The sequence below is a fragment of the Aptenodytes forsteri genome, unplaced genomic scaffold, assembly GCF_000699145.1.
Source record: "Aptenodytes forsteri isolate BGI_AS27 unplaced genomic scaffold, ASM69914v1 Scaffold105, whole genome shotgun sequence".
Taxonomy (NCBI): Eukaryota; Metazoa; Chordata; class Aves; order Sphenisciformes; family Spheniscidae; genus Aptenodytes; species Aptenodytes forsteri.
The window spans coordinates 581,562-601,874 of record NW_008796112.1 but is presented as its reverse complement, the minus strand read 5'-3'; the positions used below and the strand labels follow the sequence as shown (position 1 = coordinate 601,874).

The 20,313-nt window shown below is 35.4% G+C and overlaps 1 protein-coding gene across 5 annotated transcripts in view; it reads right to left on the bottom strand.

Moving 5' to 3' along the window:
- The window catches only part of ATP2B2 (ATPase plasma membrane Ca2+ transporting 2), a 193,882-nt gene that overhangs the window by 41,255 nt on the left and 132,314 nt on the right, over positions 1-20,313 (bottom strand). For all 5 annotated transcript variants that reach the window (XM_009287043.2, XM_009287045.2, XM_009287047.2 and 2 more), the window contains 4 exons: positions 13,008-13,249; positions 12,211-12,445; positions 5,514-5,693; positions 4,353-4,440 (listed from right to left, as the gene is read on the bottom strand). In XM_009287043.2, the coding sequence (XP_009285318.1) occupies positions 4,353-4,440; positions 5,514-5,693; positions 12,211-12,445; positions 13,008-13,249 (745 nt within the window). The remainder of the gene's footprint in view (positions 1-4,352; positions 4,441-5,513; positions 5,694-12,210; positions 12,446-13,007; positions 13,250-20,313) is intronic.

The following is a 20,313-nucleotide window of genomic DNA, read 5'->3' as shown; positions in this document are numbered from 1 at the left end:
CCTGTATCTCCCACCTTCCTCCCACCTAACATTAAACAAGCATTTAATCAAATCCATTCGGGATAATAACATAAAGAATATTAACCAACAATGTGTCTTCCACTTCTTCTATAAGGAGCTATCTGTACCCATAGCTCAGATTAAAAACATCAAGTATAGCCTCAGGTTCTCCCTTTTACAAATGCTGCTTTATTTAAACAATTCTTACTTGCATTGTCACCCTTAGAGTCGCATCAGCAAGAAACCGCTGGTTCTGGGAGAAAAAATTCCCGGTTTGGATATTTCTTTCTGTCTCAACTGATTAACTCAAAAAAGGCAGACAGGAAAAACTTAGCTAGAGTAGAGCATTTCAAAGATGCACACCAACTCAGGTGTTACTGACGCAGGAAAGTTGATCATCCCATATGCTTACACATATTTATATTTCTTTGACAAGCTAAACATAGACAGATGCAGTAATATATTTTCATAGGCATGTTCTGTTCAGATTAGTTTTTAATACTCCTGAACTTTTCAAAGCTCCCTGCTAATTTAACAAGAATTTAGAAAGTCTGTCTGAAAGAGAAAATTTAAATTCACTTTAGTTACATGCTTAAGTATGTGCAGGAATAGAACTTTAAAGGTTAATGTAAAAGTGTTATATATAACATTACAGACAGCATTGGTAATTGTTAAGTGAATAGTGCTCCACAAAGTTGATATCAGAATGACAGAGAAGAACACGGCTAAAACGCATGGATTTCTGTAGTAAGCATGCACCACCAATGTGCTTTATATTATAAGACTGAAACACTAAAGGGGAACCTTGAAGACATCAGTGCCTCCCATAAAGTTACACTTAACACAGACTACAGAGACCTAAATGGTATTTACAGAGTATAAAACTCTAGATTAAAATGCAGTATACCTCCTGCTTCCTTTAAACTATTTTTATGTTCTTCGCTTCAGGGAAGAGTTGGTTGAAGCTGACCTTTTACACTGTGGAACAGGACAACTTTCTGAAAATTTCTTCATATGAATTGGAATAAAAAGAAATATTAAAGTTTCCTCTCAAATGGAAATCAAAACCACTTGCCATTTGCAACATGCCGATATTTAATTTCAGAATTTCAATTAATACACTTTTCTATATTTTTATTATTCTACCTAGTCTCACGGCATGTCCACATTAATGAGGTCATGAATATAATACCATCCCATGCAATAATATTTGAAATATTTCAGTAATTAAGGGTAATTATTAAAAAACTTTTTGTTCTCTAAAGTTCCCTTTCTGCTTGTTAATAAATCAGCCTTACATGAGAACAGAATAGTTGTTTTCAATATCACAGAAAAATAATTCCAGCCTAATATAAACATATTGGAAAGCACAGCTTTTCTTTAACTGGTAAACTGAATGTTTATTTGATCTTCTCTATACCTTCTGATAAGAAGATGATATTTCCCATCAGTACTAAACAGTTGCTTCCCATAGTATTTTAAAAAACAATATGACAATATTGAAGTATTTCAGCAATAGTATTATAAGGACACATGAGTATATATGATATGCATTTTTACTTGTTATAATTTGAAATAGGGTAAAAAATATGAAATAATACCCATGGATGTCATAAAATCCGTAAGAAATTGTATTTCAGTTGGATTGAGATATCTAACATTTTTGTTTCATTGAAACAGTTCATGATGATAAACCATTTTGACTTTTTTTTTTTTCAATCTACCTCTACTTCAAAGCCATAAATATTTGAGAGAAACTGTCTGCCCAGCCTGAAATGCTGAACCATGCCTTTCTCTAGTCCCTTAGCAGTAGTAAAAACAAAAATGCAAAATAAAAATGATCCTTTTGCTGGGTGGGATTGTGCTATGTTAAGGAGAAAAAATATTCTTTCCAGCAGCTGTATGTCATTAAAAATTAAATATAAAAGAAGTTTATTTTGTGATGTGTGTTTTTACCCTAGAGCAGATAGAATACATCAAAGAAGAGAAAATCCTCTTGATCCCTCAAGTGTCTGAGAAAAACATAACATTTTAACAAGAGGCCCAAAACTAGTGAACATTTAAATAGTTTCTTGTAACTTTTAATGGCCCTAGGAGTATTACCAGCCAAAAAAATCCATCATGATTTTCCATAGACTTGTTCTTGAACTTTGTTAGATACTTAATTGCTCTATCATTTGACCTTGTCACATCTTTAAAACATTAATTGTATTAGTTGCATAAGGCACTCAGTAGTAGTAAATATCTTTTGGATTGTCAAAGTGCATACGCTATAAAACATCAATAATTTGTTGCTTATTTTTCTTCAGCACTTTACTGATTTCATTTTCTCTGGCAAAGCTTTCATTTTTCTCTTAAGGGAAAAACCTGATTGATTCAAATGAGTACTCCCGAGGGACTTATTTAGTCCACTTAATGAAACACAAATTGTTGTGTGTTTCTGAAGCAAATAAACTATTAGGCTGTACAAGTCATGTCCTCTAAGAGCTAGAAGACAGTATTTTATATGCACTAGGGAAAGTAAGGAGACTTCAGCTAACTTTGTGCTGTTTTAATACTGACCTATGGAGCTAATAGTTACATTGTCCAAACCAACAGTCTCCAAACCTTTTCAATCATGAAAACCTATAGGTAAAATCTTTTTGAGCACACACCCCCAAAATATGTGTATTATTTATAAATTATATGTATGTACTGCTTTATTATGTACATTATAAAACATACATTAGAAAAGGATGAGATAGAGATGAAATAAACAGTATTTTAAAAATATTCTTCTATTTAATAATGGTAAAAAATTTTTTCCTCCTGCATCCCAGTGGATTGTCCCTGACGTGTGCGCACCCCACTTCAGAGACCTTTGGTCTAAACAGAGGCTGGAGAGGGTGAGTAACAGCAGTATGTCTCCAGCGGCCCCATCTCGTGCACCATGCCAGGGCTTACAAGGTATCTTAGTTCTCCTGAATGATCCATGCTTCCAGAGCTCTTCACATACCCTGGTCCCAATCCCAAAGGACCCAACTGATCCAATCTTCAAATTCACAATGGAACTTTTGCTCTAAAGTCATTTAGGCATTTTAAAAAATTACATACTGCTCAAAAGCCTTTGTAATCAGTCATGTATGGAGTCACATCAATAAAACCTTGCCATACCAAAAGGACAGATCCAGAAACAATTTCCTACCTAAATGTGAATTATTATTTAAGTAGCCAACCAGCTGAAAACATGTAACTGATCAGCTGGATCTTATCCTGAACGTTAGCTCCTCCAAGAATTGCTAAGAGTCTCTCCAGACTTTCTAGGGCCTTAGCAAAATAATCCAGTTCTTTCTTCATCAGGAAGCCAGCAAACACAGCCATCCGCCAACAGGGCCTCCGCCTGCACCGGCCCCCCATCTTATCATGGCCAGAAATTATGTTATTCCTGATCAGAAATTTTCTGATTTCATCAGCTGTCTTTTAAGTGTGAGCTTCAAAGTCAACAGAATAAGATTTCAAGTCATCAAGAAGCGTGAGTTACAGATATGAAAAAGGCTTTATAAAGAAAAGTGCAAACAAATCCCTCTTTTATAGAGCATTCCATCTGCAGACAGTATGGTAAGAGAATATAATTTGTATGGTGCAGTTTTTATAGGACAAAAACAGACTAAAAATACAGTCAGAAATCTAAAGGAAGTCAATGTAAATCATACAATTAGTGAGCCTATAGGAAAACTGAATTGGCTTAAAATACATATCTCCATTCATGTAATGCTAAAGAGGGCAGCTTCTAGTTACATGATCTCCAATAACTGCTATTGTAACATGAAAAGTTTTTTATCTTGGAATACTCTTTAAAAATAATTGTGGGACAACAGATGCACTTGAGTGACTTGATTTACTCTAAATGAGCTTGTTCTTGTTTTCTTCATAAAGAGGTATAGGGAAAAATTACAAAATCTGTGCCCACTCTTGTTTATATGAAGAACAACCTATTTCTCAACAATATTTTCTTTCTGACCAGCAAACACAAGTTTTCCCTTCCCAGCTAGAGCCTCATTCTAGTCCAATTAAAAGTCACAAGGCAAATATGAGATTGTCTACATCTACTTGCCAGACATCTTACTGGTACGTCTGTTATTCCTGCCAACCAGTTTCCTGTTATTTTCCATTTGAAGGCTCAGGTAGAACGCAAACACAAGAGACTTGGTTACTGAGAAAACTTCCTTGCATTATGTATAGATGTGCAATTAAAGGTAACAACTCAGATATATTTGTAATAGTAAAATTTTTACAAGGCAGATGATGTGCCGAACATAATTCAATAACTTTGGCATTAATTACACACACGCGCGAAGGTAATCTGCACGTACCTTTTACCAAAGTGTGTTTGTCCGTGGGAGATGAGCGAGCAAGCACTCGAAGCTTTGGCCAGATTTTGTCAATCCGCTCTTGCTCAATCTGGAGGAGGGGGGAACACAAAAAAAACCAAACCCAAAACCAGTAAAACTGTTAGCCTGCGATTAGCAAAATGCAAAATGTATTTGCGTCCACGTGTCAGATGATTCACTTCACTACTCAGATCTGCAACTTTTCTCCAAAAGCACAGAAAAATTACAAGAGCCATCAATGCTGCAAATGAAGGCAAGGTCAAAAAAGGTGGTTTTCTACTACGAAAGCTCAGCTGTTGGCTAACATAGGTAAATTTTGCCACGGTATCCAATCAGTCTTTCTTAGCATCTTTATGGATAATTCCACTCAGAATCATGACCTTAGATACAGGATAGTGGAGTTTCTCAAAGCTGATCAAACATGTTTACAAGTAAAAGTGTGTCGTTCTATTGTACATTTGAATCCAAGTTCTTCATTTTGGAACCAATAATGGCAGAATTTCCTCTGTATACCAAAAGCAACAAGGACAAAGGATTCCATCAATCAATACAAGGAGTAAATGACTGCGCCCATTCATTAATGATGGACTCAAAGACACAGCATAGAGTTTACTTTTTTAAAGCTGACTTCAATAGCCTGTGTGTTAGCTCCATCTTTTATGAGGAGTTAAAACTCTTCCGAAGAATAGATTAGTTATGCAAATCAGTAGAGTCAGTGGATATAGCAATACATTAGATAAAGTGGTATAAAATAAAGAAAGAAGAGGAGCTGGTTCTCAGTACAGACTGCATTTTTATGAGACAGACCTGCAAACTGCTGTTGAGGTCCTTCTCCTTTTTGCTAACAAACCTGCTTTTAATCTGCTTGGTTTTGATTTCTTGTAGACTAGCGCTATGGTTCTAAAAACTGCTGAATTAGGCTAGCACTAAACTGATAGTGGCTCTGCATCATGAAAAGTAAAGACTGCATTTTCAATGGTATTTTGAATTGCAAAAGGCTAGCAGTAGAAAGAAGCAGCAATCTCTCCAAGTAGTCTTTACTGATATGAGGTACACATCACTGCAGGAGAAACAACATTTCAGTGTTCTCGCTATTTTTTAATAACATATTCATAATATGTATGGGTTTAGTGTATGAATTACCTCTCCCTTCTCATTTCGGATCCTTCTGTTAAACTCTTTCCCTTCAAGGCAGAGAAAGTCTTCTCCCGGATGAATGATTCCACATTTTATGGCAATGGCACGTGCTGTGTTGATGTTGTCTCCAGTGACCATGCGGACTGTAATTCCAGCTCGCTGGCACTTTCTTATGGCTTCTGGGACCTACAAAAGCAATATAACAGGAAAGAAAATCCCTAAATAAGAGATAAAACTTAAGTCAGGTGCTTCCAATCAGAATATTTTGAGGCTAAGAAATTCATGAAGCAATAAGAGAAGTCATACATGTTATGGCATATTAGAGCTACCTGACTATTACGGAGTTGAGGTTACACCACAGACAAGACAAATCTTCTATCAAGAAGCACACAAACCGTTTTTTAGATCAGCTGCCTAAAGCTTCTCCTGACTTTAATAAAAAGGAGTGCTCTGCAGCTTTTTTGACCTTTAGCATCAAGGTACAGCATGCTGAACCTAACATACTCAACATACATGTAAATATGAACTGAGAATACATGTATTTTGTACAGAAAACTATCTAACTTCGGATCCAAACTTTCCTTTCAATAAGATTATCTAAAAAGTTATTGTAATTCAGTACTTAATTCATGCATATCAACAGGTGGAATTCCTAAACGTACGAGTTTAAAATTTCATGAATAATTTACATATTTCAAAACTGTAAAAATGAAGCATGATTTTATTTATGCTCCTTTCTGCATGAGACTAACTTTTCACAGTATACATACCAGTGAGAGAGAATTCAGTGTGTAACAGGGTCCGTGAGATTAATGTAGAAGCTATATACTGACTTGGCATCATATACAGCTTATTTAAAAAAAAAAAAAAAAAATTTTTGTAACTAAAATGTGCAAGAGCTAGGAAATTGATTCCTAATAAATAAATAAAGCCCTTTTAATACAGCTACTTGGGTATATGAAGTCAGTGCCTATAGAAATGCTATATATCTATAGCTCAATTTCAGATGGGGAAAAAATTCTATTCCCTTAAACTATATCTTAGTTAATGATAATTTATTAATTATTAATAAATATCACTCTAACCAATGAATGCAGTCTTATCAGACTTTTGCATTATTATGAAAACATTATTTCTTCAAGAAAAAAATAACAATATTATTTGACATGGAAGAATAAGAAGTGTGTTTAACACTTCAAGAACAGCCTAGATAGATACCTTCAGCACACCGCCACTTCTCTAAATTTCATTTTTATCTAGAAGAGACCAAGGGCATCTCAGGACTCCTCATGAAGACAGGAACCCATCACAGAGCTACAAGAAACTGAACTGCCTTACTACAGAAGAGAGCAAAGGACAGATATAAAGCAATTATAGGTTGCACTGGTTCTTACGTGTGGGGCAGTGGAGAGGTACTTGAAGTAGACAAGTGACAGTCTGAGAGGAAAAAGATTCCTAAAAGATGAGCATGACTTAGATAAGCATCTGAATATTAGGTGTGATCCTAAGTAAACCTTCAGGCAATTTGAAGGTTATCCCACAAGGTAAAATAGCACCAAAGACCTGGCCGTAGATGCTTGCTCTGCATAGCACTCTCAATCTATGTAATGCATACATAAACCATATTTGAAAAAATTGCCCAAATACACATACTTGACCACTGAGTGCAAATTGCTGCTATATTGTCAGCTGAGCTTCTTCAGATGACATCCTTATGTAAAGTAATGGGATCGTCTGACTGTGATGAATTATGTCAGCAATTGTGTATATAGAACTGTTGATTTCCTACAGAAACTAATAAGCAAAGGATATGATTATGAAAAGAATTTTAATTTTAAAATAATTATCAAAAAATTTTAAAAAACAAAAAAAAGTATTTAAGAAAGGGTATCAAAATGGATATTACTGGCTACAATAGCAAAGCCTCGCTGTATTCCACTGCCAGCTCAGTGCAGCTTGCTGATCATAACCTCTATCATAGATATAAGTGTATTGTAGAACTCGATGCCAACTAGAGTGGATTAATCTCAGCCATTAGTACAAAAAAGGAGCCACCATCTACAATATTACACTGTTAATTTTCTGCATTTCTAGATATTTTAATTTCCTCTATAGCTGCAAGTATGTGACACTGCTGAAGGCAGGACATTGTCTTTTACTTGACAACCACTGCTCTGACCCAGTGTGGCAAATGCTGGGCTTCTAATGACTTCACGGGGCCAGAAAGGCTACGTGTCTCGGACTGCACCTCAGGCTGAAATTGTACACCCTTAAACCATATTGTAGATAATGATTAGAATAATCAGTGAATACAATTTCACACCATGTTTCTGCATCTTTATCAAAGGCAGTTGTGAAGCTTCTATTTTCCAAAATGCCTCACTAAACTAACACCTAACTGAGGATCAGACTAGTATTTTCCCATGACTATGAAGAAAATCACTCCACCCTCAGACTGCATCCACAGAATGAGCTGTTTGCAGAATGACTCTCTGTCAATACAGATTACAGAACCAAGAGAAAAATTAAGGGACAGAGGTTTATCTTCCCATTTCCTCATCTCTACTAACTGAGAATATTCTTCCCACAAGTTTTATCCTGGAAACATTATTTGGACCGGAAGCCTTTTAACATTATGAAATAGACTTCTATGGGGGACACACAATCAGATTAAATCTATTACTTAAGCAAATGACTCCTGATTTACCCAGTGTCCACATTAATAATCCTGACTATATCCCATTTGCCAATTTGGAATGCCCTTAGTATCCACTTTAACTGTGGTGACCCTCATGCATAGGATATGACAGATTTAGACGACTATCTGTAAAACCAGCACAGTATATGAACCATGAAGGACAAAAATAAATTACAGTGCAAACAGAAAAAAAAGGTCTATTCACATAAAGTGCCAGTCCTATTAAACAAGGTCATGGGAGGACAACCTAGTTTCAAATACATCTCAAACTCACATATAACTAGAGGAATAATTCTATTTTCCTCTTCTCTCATTTTTTGGACAGCTGGTGGGTGGTATCTGATTTAATACTGTGTACAGTAATTACAGTTAAAATATTGTTCATCTTTTTTTATTGCTGTAAGGAAGAAAGTGTTGGCAGACTGAGTGGGCAGTGGAAGCAGATATTTTCCATCAGTTTTGCAGAGCTTAAGTACACATTTTAAAATTTTCTGGTTTATTTTCTCTCTGCAAAGAAAACCTTCTAATGCATGCATGCATGCATAAATTATCCCATGCAGGAATATGTACAAACATCAGGTGACAAATAAATAGGTGACATTTGGAAGTGATTAACGTTCATCTCCCAGAAATAACAGATTGTAGGCGTACATTGGCAAATCAGTATAAGCCAGTACAGACTCATTAAAATCAATCCAGAAAGACTGTCAAAATCAACTAAGAAATCTCTATAGGAACAAGACATCATTCTATTTGTTCTCTTCTTGTATATTTATCAAAGGAAAAAAAATAACCCACACACACCAAAAAAAGATAAATATCAAGCAGGTAGTTCAGTGCTTGATAAAAACAGCTGCTGACAATGAATAAGCTAGCGTCTGAATTAACCTAGGAATTATACAAAAGTCATGGGTGTCCAGTGGTAACGCTCCAGATAAAGCTGGTCAGTTGCTGGATATAATTGTTGAATAATTCATCCAAATAGTTTCTTTTAATGTATGGAAGGAAATGCAAGTGCAAGAAAGCTCCCAGCGGTATCATCAGAACAGATGCAGCACTCTTATCTCTGAAACCATGCTAGTGTGACACCACTGACGCTGCTGCTATTCACATATTTGAACACTCCAACAATGCACATGAGCAATGTGCCACAGGAGCTCTGTGGAAACAAGGAGGCTACCATTTTGCATGTGGTAACTCCAACAACCATCTTAGGGAAAATGAAAAAAATGAGCCTTCCCCAGGAAAAATGGGAATGTAATTTAAGGAAAACTAAAGGCTGCCAGGATGGTGACATTGGATTGTTTCACTGGAATTACCTACCTATCATTTCTGTCAGAATAAATTCTGATATCCATGAAAACTGAGAATATTAATAAAACAGCAGTTGTAGTAATATTTCTAATTTTTTACGTTCTTTTTTCCCTACAGAAAGCACTTTGAAAATTCATAAACTCCAGTGGTGACTCTATTTAATCTGTAGGCTTAATTCTGGCAAAATAGTAAGGTCCCATATAACAGCTCAACATCTGACTATTTGCATCTACAACGGTGATTTCACCATTGTAATATACATGTATTACGATATTGCCACTAGGTCAGATATTTCATACCCAGACAGTTTTTCTGAAATTTATGTTTTTGTTTTGGCTTGGAGTTTTTTGGTGCATTTCTTTTTCCTAAGGTACTGCTACTGCTTTTTACCAATGTGTGGAGTAGTAATAATTTAAACATTGTTTTAAATGTTCTCATGATGTTATTATCACTTTAAAACAGTCAAAAGAGACAAGGAGGGAAAAAAACCAAAAAACAACTATAGATATGTCCAACATTTGGTAAAATTCTGAAATGATAAACATTTTTGTGTGTGTCTTGCAATGAAGAAGCGTTACTGCATGTTCTGGTGTTAAACTACAAGAAATTCAATACATTATTCAAATAATTATCTAGAAATAAAATGTTTTCCTGCCTTCATCATCTTTGATCCTTTACATAGAAGTCAGACTTGACCTCCTTATTTTTAGCAACACTATTCATTTTTACCTCAAGCTCCTAAGAAATTATTCCCTACAAGATGAGAGCAGTTCTCTTATAAAACGCACTCATAATAATCACATGAAAGGATAGTTTGCAGCTATTTTCAATAATAACTGCAAATCCCACTGCTACCCATTCCCCCAGTCTGTCATACCACACAGAACCTGACTTAAAGCTGTTTTCTAACAACACGTATCATGAATCAATTTTGAGGGAAAGAGGGCTGATTCAACAGTTCCAGTGGTTGCTGACAGTTAAAAACTTTCTGAGTTCATATATATGTGAGCTAGAGCATTAAGGGATCATTGCAGACAGAACATTTCAAGAACATTTTTAAATATTTTTAAAGACTTGCAATGTCAGGTGTAGGGACAGATGGATCTGATGATAGATAAAGTGAATGCTGTTTATCTGGTTGTTGCGGACATAAGGAGTTTATCATACAGTTTTCACCTAAGCAAGATTTACTTTGTATCATAACCGTCTTGATACTGAAAAAGACCCCAAGAAAGTCCATTATCACGCAAAGCATAGTTATGCAGTTGGTACCTGTAGTTGTAATTGTATCATGCTAGTTTCCAAAGTTACAGTAGTCAGAAGTATGTAAAAGCCTACTTTATAAAGGACTTGGGGAAATAAATCAGATTAATTTATTCTTTTGATGTTTAGTAAAAAAAAATAATTTCCTAACATGTCTAGCATTGCCACCAATTCTCAGTGGATCAAATACAAAGATTTAGACATGATTAAAAAAAGATACAGCGAAAATGTAAAATGAGACAGAAGAATAAAAAGGACAAAGATTGGTACCAAACTACTTACTTTTTGCAGCATCAGAACCCACTCTTTTTGTATAAGAGAAATTTGAGTTATCTTTCAATGACCTTACTCCAAAGCAAACCACAGTCATTAATCACCTACTGAAATAACAGCAGATTCAAAGAGTGGATTTCTTGGAGCAAAATAGGAGAGTGCTGGGGCAGGTGCTCTCACATCACACCACGCGGCTGCAGCTGTGCCTACACAGCAGCTGTGGCCACACACTCACGGTTGAGTCAGCGAGAAAAGCACCAAACAAAGATATCGAAAATGCCTGCATTTTATGCTCAGCACTTTCAACTTTGGGACTTACCTTCTGTCACTGTTTCTAAACTGTAAAAATGAATTAATTCTCCACTGTCATTCATTATCAAGCACCATATACACAGGTCAGAAACAAAGTTTCTTAAAAGCCTCTTAATCCGCCCTTTGTATTACTACAGTAATATAATTTACAAGTGTAGTAGCAGGCACATGCTTCCAGTGTGCACACCCAATACTGATTTTCTCAGCTTAGTTGAGTTGAAATTTTAGTCATATTTTTACAAGCCATTTACTTATAGTAGCCACGAAATCTGCAGCCTTTCCACGGCAAAGCTTTTCCTTGTCCAAATACAACATTAAAAACAGTTTTCCTGAGTAGCCACCAGTTACAATCTTAAGACAATTGGTAAAGTGGCAACTGTTAGTGTAAAACACAAACCTCCAAGACTGCGTGCAATTTCTGTGGAAAGCGAGCACATTGCAGTTACAATCATGGCAATTACAATCACTGCACATCTTTTCTCTACTTTCAGAGTTGCATATTACCACATCACTTAAAGGAAAATTCTTTAATATCTGGTAGCCTAATAAAACTTCTGCTGATCCCTCCTTCTCTGTACTACTCCTTGAAAGAAGGTTAAGTCATCTCAATCCTATACTTCAAAAAGCCCTATTTTGCTTTATTTAAGTATCGGTTGATTAATAGTTGATTTTTATCAAGTTAATTATTTGACTTTTTATCAAGTAAAGTCTATTTCTAAAGCTCATTTCCATCTTCTTTGACAGAGCTAATTAAAAAAAATAAATAAAAACTGCAAGAAATCTGTAGTTCAATTTATGTTCAGTTCTCCAAGAAATGCTTTATAACGTAAGAATTTGATATACCTCTGGCCTTACTGGGTCTTCAATGCCAACAACACAAATGCAAGTCAGGTCAGATAATATGTCATTTTCATTGTCCCAGTCAGGCTCTGGGCTGCTGTTAAAGTCTCGGAAAGCAACACAGATAGTTCTCAGTCCATCACAGGCCATAGGTTCAATCACTTTCTTCACCATTTCATCTCGGTCACGTGGTCTGAAGATACGCGGTTCACCAGCTGCATTAAGGATCCTGGAACATCTTTTTTATTTATGGGAAAAAAAAAAAAAGTCGATTGTGTATTTGCATGACTGCTGAAAAGTATTTCCTTGTATCAGCTCATTTCATTTAACACTTTACTTTTTTGATGGCAAGTTTTAAATTTCTAGTGTAAATTTCTAGATTAAACAAGAAGATTCACTACTGAAATATCAGAGAATTTGTTTGTAACTTATTACAGACACACCAAGAGCCCTTCATCCATTATTTCCTCAATACCCATGTAATTAATGAGCTGAAAACTTACAATGAAATTGAAAAATCCTCATTTTCCAAATGTGTTGAACGTAAAGAATCCATTCGTAAACTACCAAATGTAGACCCAATTCTTTGGCTAGCCAATGATAAGAAAAATAAGCCAAACAGTTTTGCAAGAGTGAGTACTTAAAAAAAAAACACAACAGTAACAGCTTATACTACTAAAGTGTGTCGTATTTCTACTGTAAGCAGCAACTTCCAAATACCGAAATTCCCACGTATGTCTTACTAGTGACTGAATGTTTTGCATTTTGGAAAAACACAGCAACTAATCCATTGAACTTACTTCTTCAGAACAATTTCAGAAGCTCCTTTGCTGTACATTCGGAAACTACCATCTGGCATTTTAATGACAGTACTCATTGACTTTCTGACAGAGTTGAACGTGTAAACTTTATAGAGTTTCTCCTCGGGGATGAGGTTCCGAACAGGCTCATAATCCTGCTTCAAATCTAGGACAAATCCCAAGAGGCCACACTCCGTCTTATTGCCTACCTGGCGAGGCAGGCCACCCTCCTTTTCTGGTGGCTGAAGAGAAAAAAAATTAGATATGAATTTTTCTAATGATAAGCAGTATACAATGCCTTTTGAACAAAGTTACAGTGTACAGTTTAAGATCTGAAACTCTAACTGTGCAATCATGTGTCTTCCGATTTTTAAAAGCTAGCAAAAAATCCATAGAGCTTTAACAGACTTGAAGCAGTTATTCGCACAATGAGGAAAATTTCTCTAGACAAATAGTTACATTCGGTCTCTTGCATTTATGATAAGCAGTATACAATGCCTTTTGAACAAAGTTACAGTGTACAGTTTAAGATCTGAAACTCTAACTGTGCAATCATGTGTCTTCCGATTTTTAAAAGCTAGCAAAAAATCCATAGAGCTTTAACAGACTTGAAGCAGTTATTCGCACAATGAGGAAAATTTCTCTAGACAAATAGTTACATTCGGTCTCTTGCATTTTTTCTTTTAAATTAGCCATTGGCAGGTGGATAGCTTGCGATCGATGGTTAGGCAATACATCATTAAAAATGAAGTAACTTTCTTCAGGCTCAAAAATAATTAATTCTCATTTGTCACAGAGTATTTCCTTTTCTCACTTGCTTAGAATTATATTGTTCTGCTGACTTTCATGGTTATAATGGTGAGTTAAAGAAAGATCTTTTTTTTTTTTTACCAGGCATTTTTTACGTAAAAATAAATCTTCATCTAATCATAACAGTAAATCTCAGTGAAAAAGGTGATTCCAACAATCTATAAAATAATAGTTCTACATCTAAAAGTACCTGTTTCTAGAATTACCATACTTTAGTCTGCTGCTTCAAACAATAAATGCTTTATGTATTAGAAAAAATGGAGTAGGCTAAACATTTTGCAACTCGGGACAATTCTCAGTCCTTCTAGGGACAAGGAAGGCGCTACCTTCCCATTCAAAATATAAACAAACAGTTTCATTTACAAACTTTCTTGCAGGTGTAATACACCCCAAAGAAAAAGTTCCTGTGTTGTCAAGACTCCAGATGGACTTAAAGTGACCCATGTGTGAACTACAGACTGTTGATAACTTACATTTTCTTGTACTCAGTAGAATTAGAAAAGTGTTGCTTAAGCTAGGGCTAAACTACACTTACGGGAACCAAAAGAAGGGAAAGTCCTTTCACAACTTTAATTTGCATTGAAAACAGGTTTTGATTTGACTCAAGATACGACTGTAAGTCATCATTTTCAACGTGACTTAAACTTTTGCCTCACATTTTGCAGAATTAGGACTGCAGGACTATATTCAGAATCCATGTTTTATTTCACTATAGACTTTAAAATCCAGCCTACTTCAGAAATGGGATTCCTAAGTAGCTGGAATTCCCTAAATTGCCCCTCAGTGGGATGAGGGGTAATGTAGGGAATGATTAAAGTTTCAAATCAGTAATCCCACTTAGATTTGAATTCTTGCAACAAGTACGGCCACAAAAAGGGAAAAGGGGACCTTTAAGTAAGCATTACCAAGTAAGTATTCCAGATAACCACCAATTGCAGCTGGTTTAAAAAATGAAGGTCAGATCGAAAATAATAGACTGGTCTAGAACTGAAGTAAGCAAATAAACATAGATTTTCCGTAATAATCATCCTTCTATCACCAGGAAAATATATACCTGGTGACAGATAGATTAATGTCATTTCTTTTTCAGAGAGATGCATCTATGATGAGCAATACATAATAATCTAAAAATCTCTGTCTCAAAGAGATTTATCCTTCCAAAAAGAATTGTAACATCTTTATTCTATATGAAGCATCATTTTTACCAAGTTAAATGGGTCATATTTGTGCTGCTATGACATTTTAGCATTATTCCAGTGTCAATGTAAAATGTTGACACTCAGCAAAAATGCTAATATGATATATTAATTTTATGATATACTATAACAACTTGCCCTGCTATAATCCCATTATACTGTGATGTAACTTCCCTCTGGATTCTCAGATTCACTTAAGAATCCCTAATTTAAAACCCAAGAGCTTGTAGTTATGTGTATCTGGAAGGATTGTTACATTCAGTGGATATAAAAATCTCAGTTAAGAGTCAAAAAAATACCCGTTAAAAACCAGTTTTGTTTAAACAAATTAGGTTCATTTTCATGACACTGCAGTCACACAGTTCCTGAAACATGCTAAGAACTTCTGGCTTCTCAAAGCAACAGAGTAATCAACTTCACTGCCTGGGTAGTGATGCTAGGAAAGGCTGGTTTCTCTACGCACACACTTTCCATTTTAGATCTAAATGTGAATGTGATCAAGCCACTAGCAAACACACACTGGAAACCAATGAAAGACATAAATTTCTTTCCATCAAAGACAATCCTAGACAATAGTTAATTTATACATATGATTTCATCATGACCTGATGTGAATGGATATTGAGAAAATAAAAATCTACCCACATTTCACCATATATAAAAGTAAATGTTAGAGTCCTTCTAAAATTATTTTTATTTCAACAAAAAGTAGATCACACTCTCTTCTTCTTACTGTGGTCTAAAAATAGATTTCTTTTAGTGAATATCTTTTGAATGCAAATACATAAGCAAGAGGAAAAAATACCAGTGAAAAGAAAATGAACAGACATTTCAGAAACGTTTCAAAATCTAACAAGTGGCCACCTCCCTCTAGAGCAGCTGCTGTCTCCATATTCTTTGTACATTACATTATAATAAAGCATATGGTGGTGAGAGCTGGCAAGTAGCACTTCCTTTCCTGTACCGTTTCAGCTCAAAATCTATATGCCAAAACTAGTCTCCTTGCAGATTGTTCTTGACAATCCTTTGCAGAAGCTGCTGGCTTTTAAAACTTCCTACTGTGCTGTATCTAAATTTATTTCTTGCTGAAATCTGTAGCTTATGGCACCTGGAAAACAATTAAAAGGACAGCCCAAAGGGGTTACTTTTGAATAATTAACTAGGAACAACTTCATTGACTCCTCGGAGAATGAAAACCCTTTGACAACATATGAGAGAAAGCCTTTGAACTGTGATTTGCAAATAGGAACTGAGTCTTTTTGAATGCACTGTTTCTCAAGAGCTCAGCGAAAGATCTTTTGCTAGTCACAACACAGCTACAACCTGTACCATCTTCTACTAGGAAGAGACTGATCCAATATCTTCCTCCAATAACTACTTTCCACTGATCCCTGTAAAATGTTTTCAAATGTTTCTTCTAAGTCTTTATATTATTTATGTAATAATATTTCAATTGTAAGTAAATACTTGCACGTAAAACAAATTGCAGACAGACGTTAAAAAAACAATTGTTACAACTATCAAATCAAAATAGGTTTCTAGGTCAAAGTACAGCTGTATTATTAAGGCTTAAAAATACCAACCCAAAAGCTAGCACTGACCTAATACTGAATTTGGATTACAAAAGGAATTTTCAGAATTATTTCACTGGAAAATAACTGACTAATAAAATGGGTGAAGAAGGAAAGAAAGATAAAACTGTGGGCATAACTTAAAGATGTGCTTCAACTTTTAAAATTAGATTAGGAAATGATAATGCTTCCATTTTTACCATAACACTTACTAAGCCCCATTTTTCTCATTGCCCCTTTTAATGTGAAAAGAGAGGACCTGGCAAGAAGATCCAAGTAGCCTTTCCAAATTAAAATGTTAGGATTTCATATATTACCTGAAATCTTCATTTGCTTTATGTGATTCTCCTGTCTGCTACAGATTGAACTACTCCTTTAGAATAATGATGACTGTAAATATACCAATTTTATTAAGATAAAAAATGAACTTTGCTAGAATATTATATCCATATTGAATGTTCCATTTCAACTCCATTCACAATAGGCAAACAGACAGAGGAAAATACATTTTTAAAATTAAATTGCGAAAAATTTCCACTCTATACTTTATTTACTCCTGTCGTGGTTTAACTCACTCATTCCCCCCTGGCGGGATGGGGGAGAGAATCAGAAGAGTAAAAGTGAGAAAACTCATGGGTTGAGATAAGAACAGTTTAATAATTGAAATAATAATAATAATAATGAATATACAAAGCAAGTGATGCACAATGCAATTGCTCACCACCTGCTGACTGATGCCCAGCCAGTCCCCGAGCAGCAGCCCCGCCCCCGGCCAGCTTTCCCCAGTTTATGTACTGAGCATGACGTCACATGGTATGGAATGTCCCTTTGGCCAGTTTGGCTGTGCCCCCTCCCAGCTTCTTGTGCACCTCCAGCCTTCTCAGTCGGTAGAGCGTGGGGAGCTGAAAAGTCCTTGGCTAGTGTAAGCATTACCTAGCAACAACTAAAACATCGGTGAGTTATCAACTTTGTTCTCATCCTAAATCCAAAACACAGCACTGTACCAGCTGCTAGGAAGGAAATTAACTCTATCCCAGCTGAAACCAGGACAACTCCAAAAAGAGAAAATGGATCAGGATGTGCAGGAACTTCCTCTGTATATTTAACCATTATATATGTAAAATTTAAAATAACTGAAAAGGATGAATGCTGTTCGAACCATGTAATATTTTTATTTTTTAATTTCTAATACCATAAAAAGGAGAACTACTAAAAACTATAGTACTATCAAATTCAGAGATATTCCCTCGTTACATAACTTGAGTCAATGGTTTAATGGAAGACATGTAAAGCAAGATTAAAACATACTAAATTTATAATCAAATGTATCAGCTTTTTGTAGATACAGGTTTATTCAACTGACTTCAAGCTAAACCAAGACAGATTTAGAAATTACTGTTTATCTTAGGAAAAAACTTAAAAATGAAAGGAGTGAGTTCTTTTTAACCAAGGATTGAGAACCTAAAAGTTTGCTTGACTATTTAAATAAAGTTTTCAATTACAAAATTGGAAACGGTTTCAAAAGATGTGTTGAAAATAAGAAAGCAGTAATACTAGACATCAGCTGTTCTAGTTTTCATTTACGATTTCTCCGGGATCCAGTTAACTACAGAAGTTCAACAGCAGCACTGTTTTTTCTGTCTTTCATAGTACGACCATTTCCACAGATCCTTCACCCCAGCTATAATCTGGATTCTGGTTGCCAAACACCAGTAACAAATTTGCTTTACCTTCTCTTTTGTTCTTTACTATTTGTTGTAAGAGTATTTATTGTTTTCTAGCTGCATCACCTCTGCAGAACTACATAGGAATGCACATCCCTGCGTAAGAATGCAGTAGAAACTTTGATAAAGCTTGTCTGGAAATAGGCTGGTTTTGATATGCAAAGATTCTCTTACAGAAAATTTTTTTCCACTTTCACTTATTGTTTAGAAAGCTTACTTAATAATCCTATCTGACTTTTCTCTTCCCAAACAATACTGTGGAACTTTCGTTTGGTTTTACTGAACTTCTGCCCACATTATACTTTCAACGCTATCTCAGTACATAACATACTGCTGGCTTTCCGGGCAGACCACAACTGGCGTATTTATTATACACGAGACTAGGATAATACTAATTAACCTAATTCCAAACATCTTATTAGAATTCTTGAAAAATCTTTCTGTAGATTAAAACAAAGAAACACAAAACAGCATCCTAAAGATAAATCTCACTACAAATACCTGGCATCAGCTCCATACTGTTAAAATGTTATGAATTTACTTTCCTAAGGTCTTTATTTAGGAATAAAAATTAGTCTTTATATCTTGTGCAGATTCTGATCTTTGCTACCCTTCAGGACACGTCTAGAATAATATTATTGACCTGACTGATGAGGAAAAGCACAATTTGTCCTCAGACTGTTTAGAATTTTAGGTAGTTTTTCATGTTAATGATGAATAAGTTACCTCTGTTTTATACGGAGCACAGAAAGCAACATGCTTCCTGATAATATACATGCTATTTTATAACTCAGAGTCAGCACTGCAAGATACAATGCTTTTGAAATTCAGTTAAATTAAAGTCAAAAGTCAGTTTGAATTGGGGTCAGCATAAGGGATTGAAAAAAGAGCAGTTAACAACTTGGAGCTGGTTGCGTAATCATTTTGGCATCAAAAGAAACAGACTGCGTTAACCTTCCATACCGTTCTAATCTCACTCACTGGATTTAAAGCCCAACATTTTAAGAGTTTAAAGGTTTTATGGCTTTTTTTAATTCTTATGCACACCGCTGAGTAGACTAACATAGGTGTTCCCATTCACTTATATTATGCCTGTTCATCAGAAAGTAAAATTTATCTCCTTTTTACCTTCAGAGGATTAAAAATTTTTATACACTAAAATGATAACAGACCTCTTCCTTTACTTCATTTCAAGCTCAAGCAAAGCATTTCAGTTGCAAAGAACTAGAGGTCCGCATCCCTTAAGGATGGTGAGCTTCTAAATTCCTGACTTTGATCAGTCTGCTCCATAACGTGTCATTTTTTGGGTCCCATGATTACACGTTCATCATTTCAAAGCCCTATGGTACATACATTTGGAATTTGGCTCTAAACCAGACAATAAAAAATGTTTGGGAACCCTTTAATAGATGTTGTACATGCTCCAGTAACAAAGACCGGCCATATTTTCTAAATATAATAGGATTTGTGTTTCACACGGTACATAATGGTGTTGCACAGTGCTGGTAACAGAAGCCAGAAAGATATTGTAGGGTGGCATGCAACATGTTTTGAGGAATGCTAATACAGTTCATCTAAAATAAAAAAGTTACAGGCTTAAACAAGAAATTTGGTTGTGAAGGGTTTCTGACAGAGGAGACTTGTGGGAAAAAAAGAAGACATTCACCTCTAATGGTGGCATATATTTTGGGCTCGGGGATTGTCAACAGCATGTTTTGTAGGAAAAAGAATCAGACAGGAAGAATCAAACAGAAGGTAATGGGAGGAGGGAGTGTTTGTATCCAAAATCAGTGGAAGGAGCAGGATTAAGAGAAAAAAATGGTTTTACACAGATGTGTATTGGTAATCAAGCACGTCAGCAGTATTCTCTAGCATAAAATAGGACTAAAACAAAGGAGAATGTAGAGAGGGAAATAATAAATCATAGAATCATCAAGGTTCGAAAAGACCTCTAAGATCGAGTCCAACCATCAACCCAACACCACCACGCCCACTAAACCTAAGC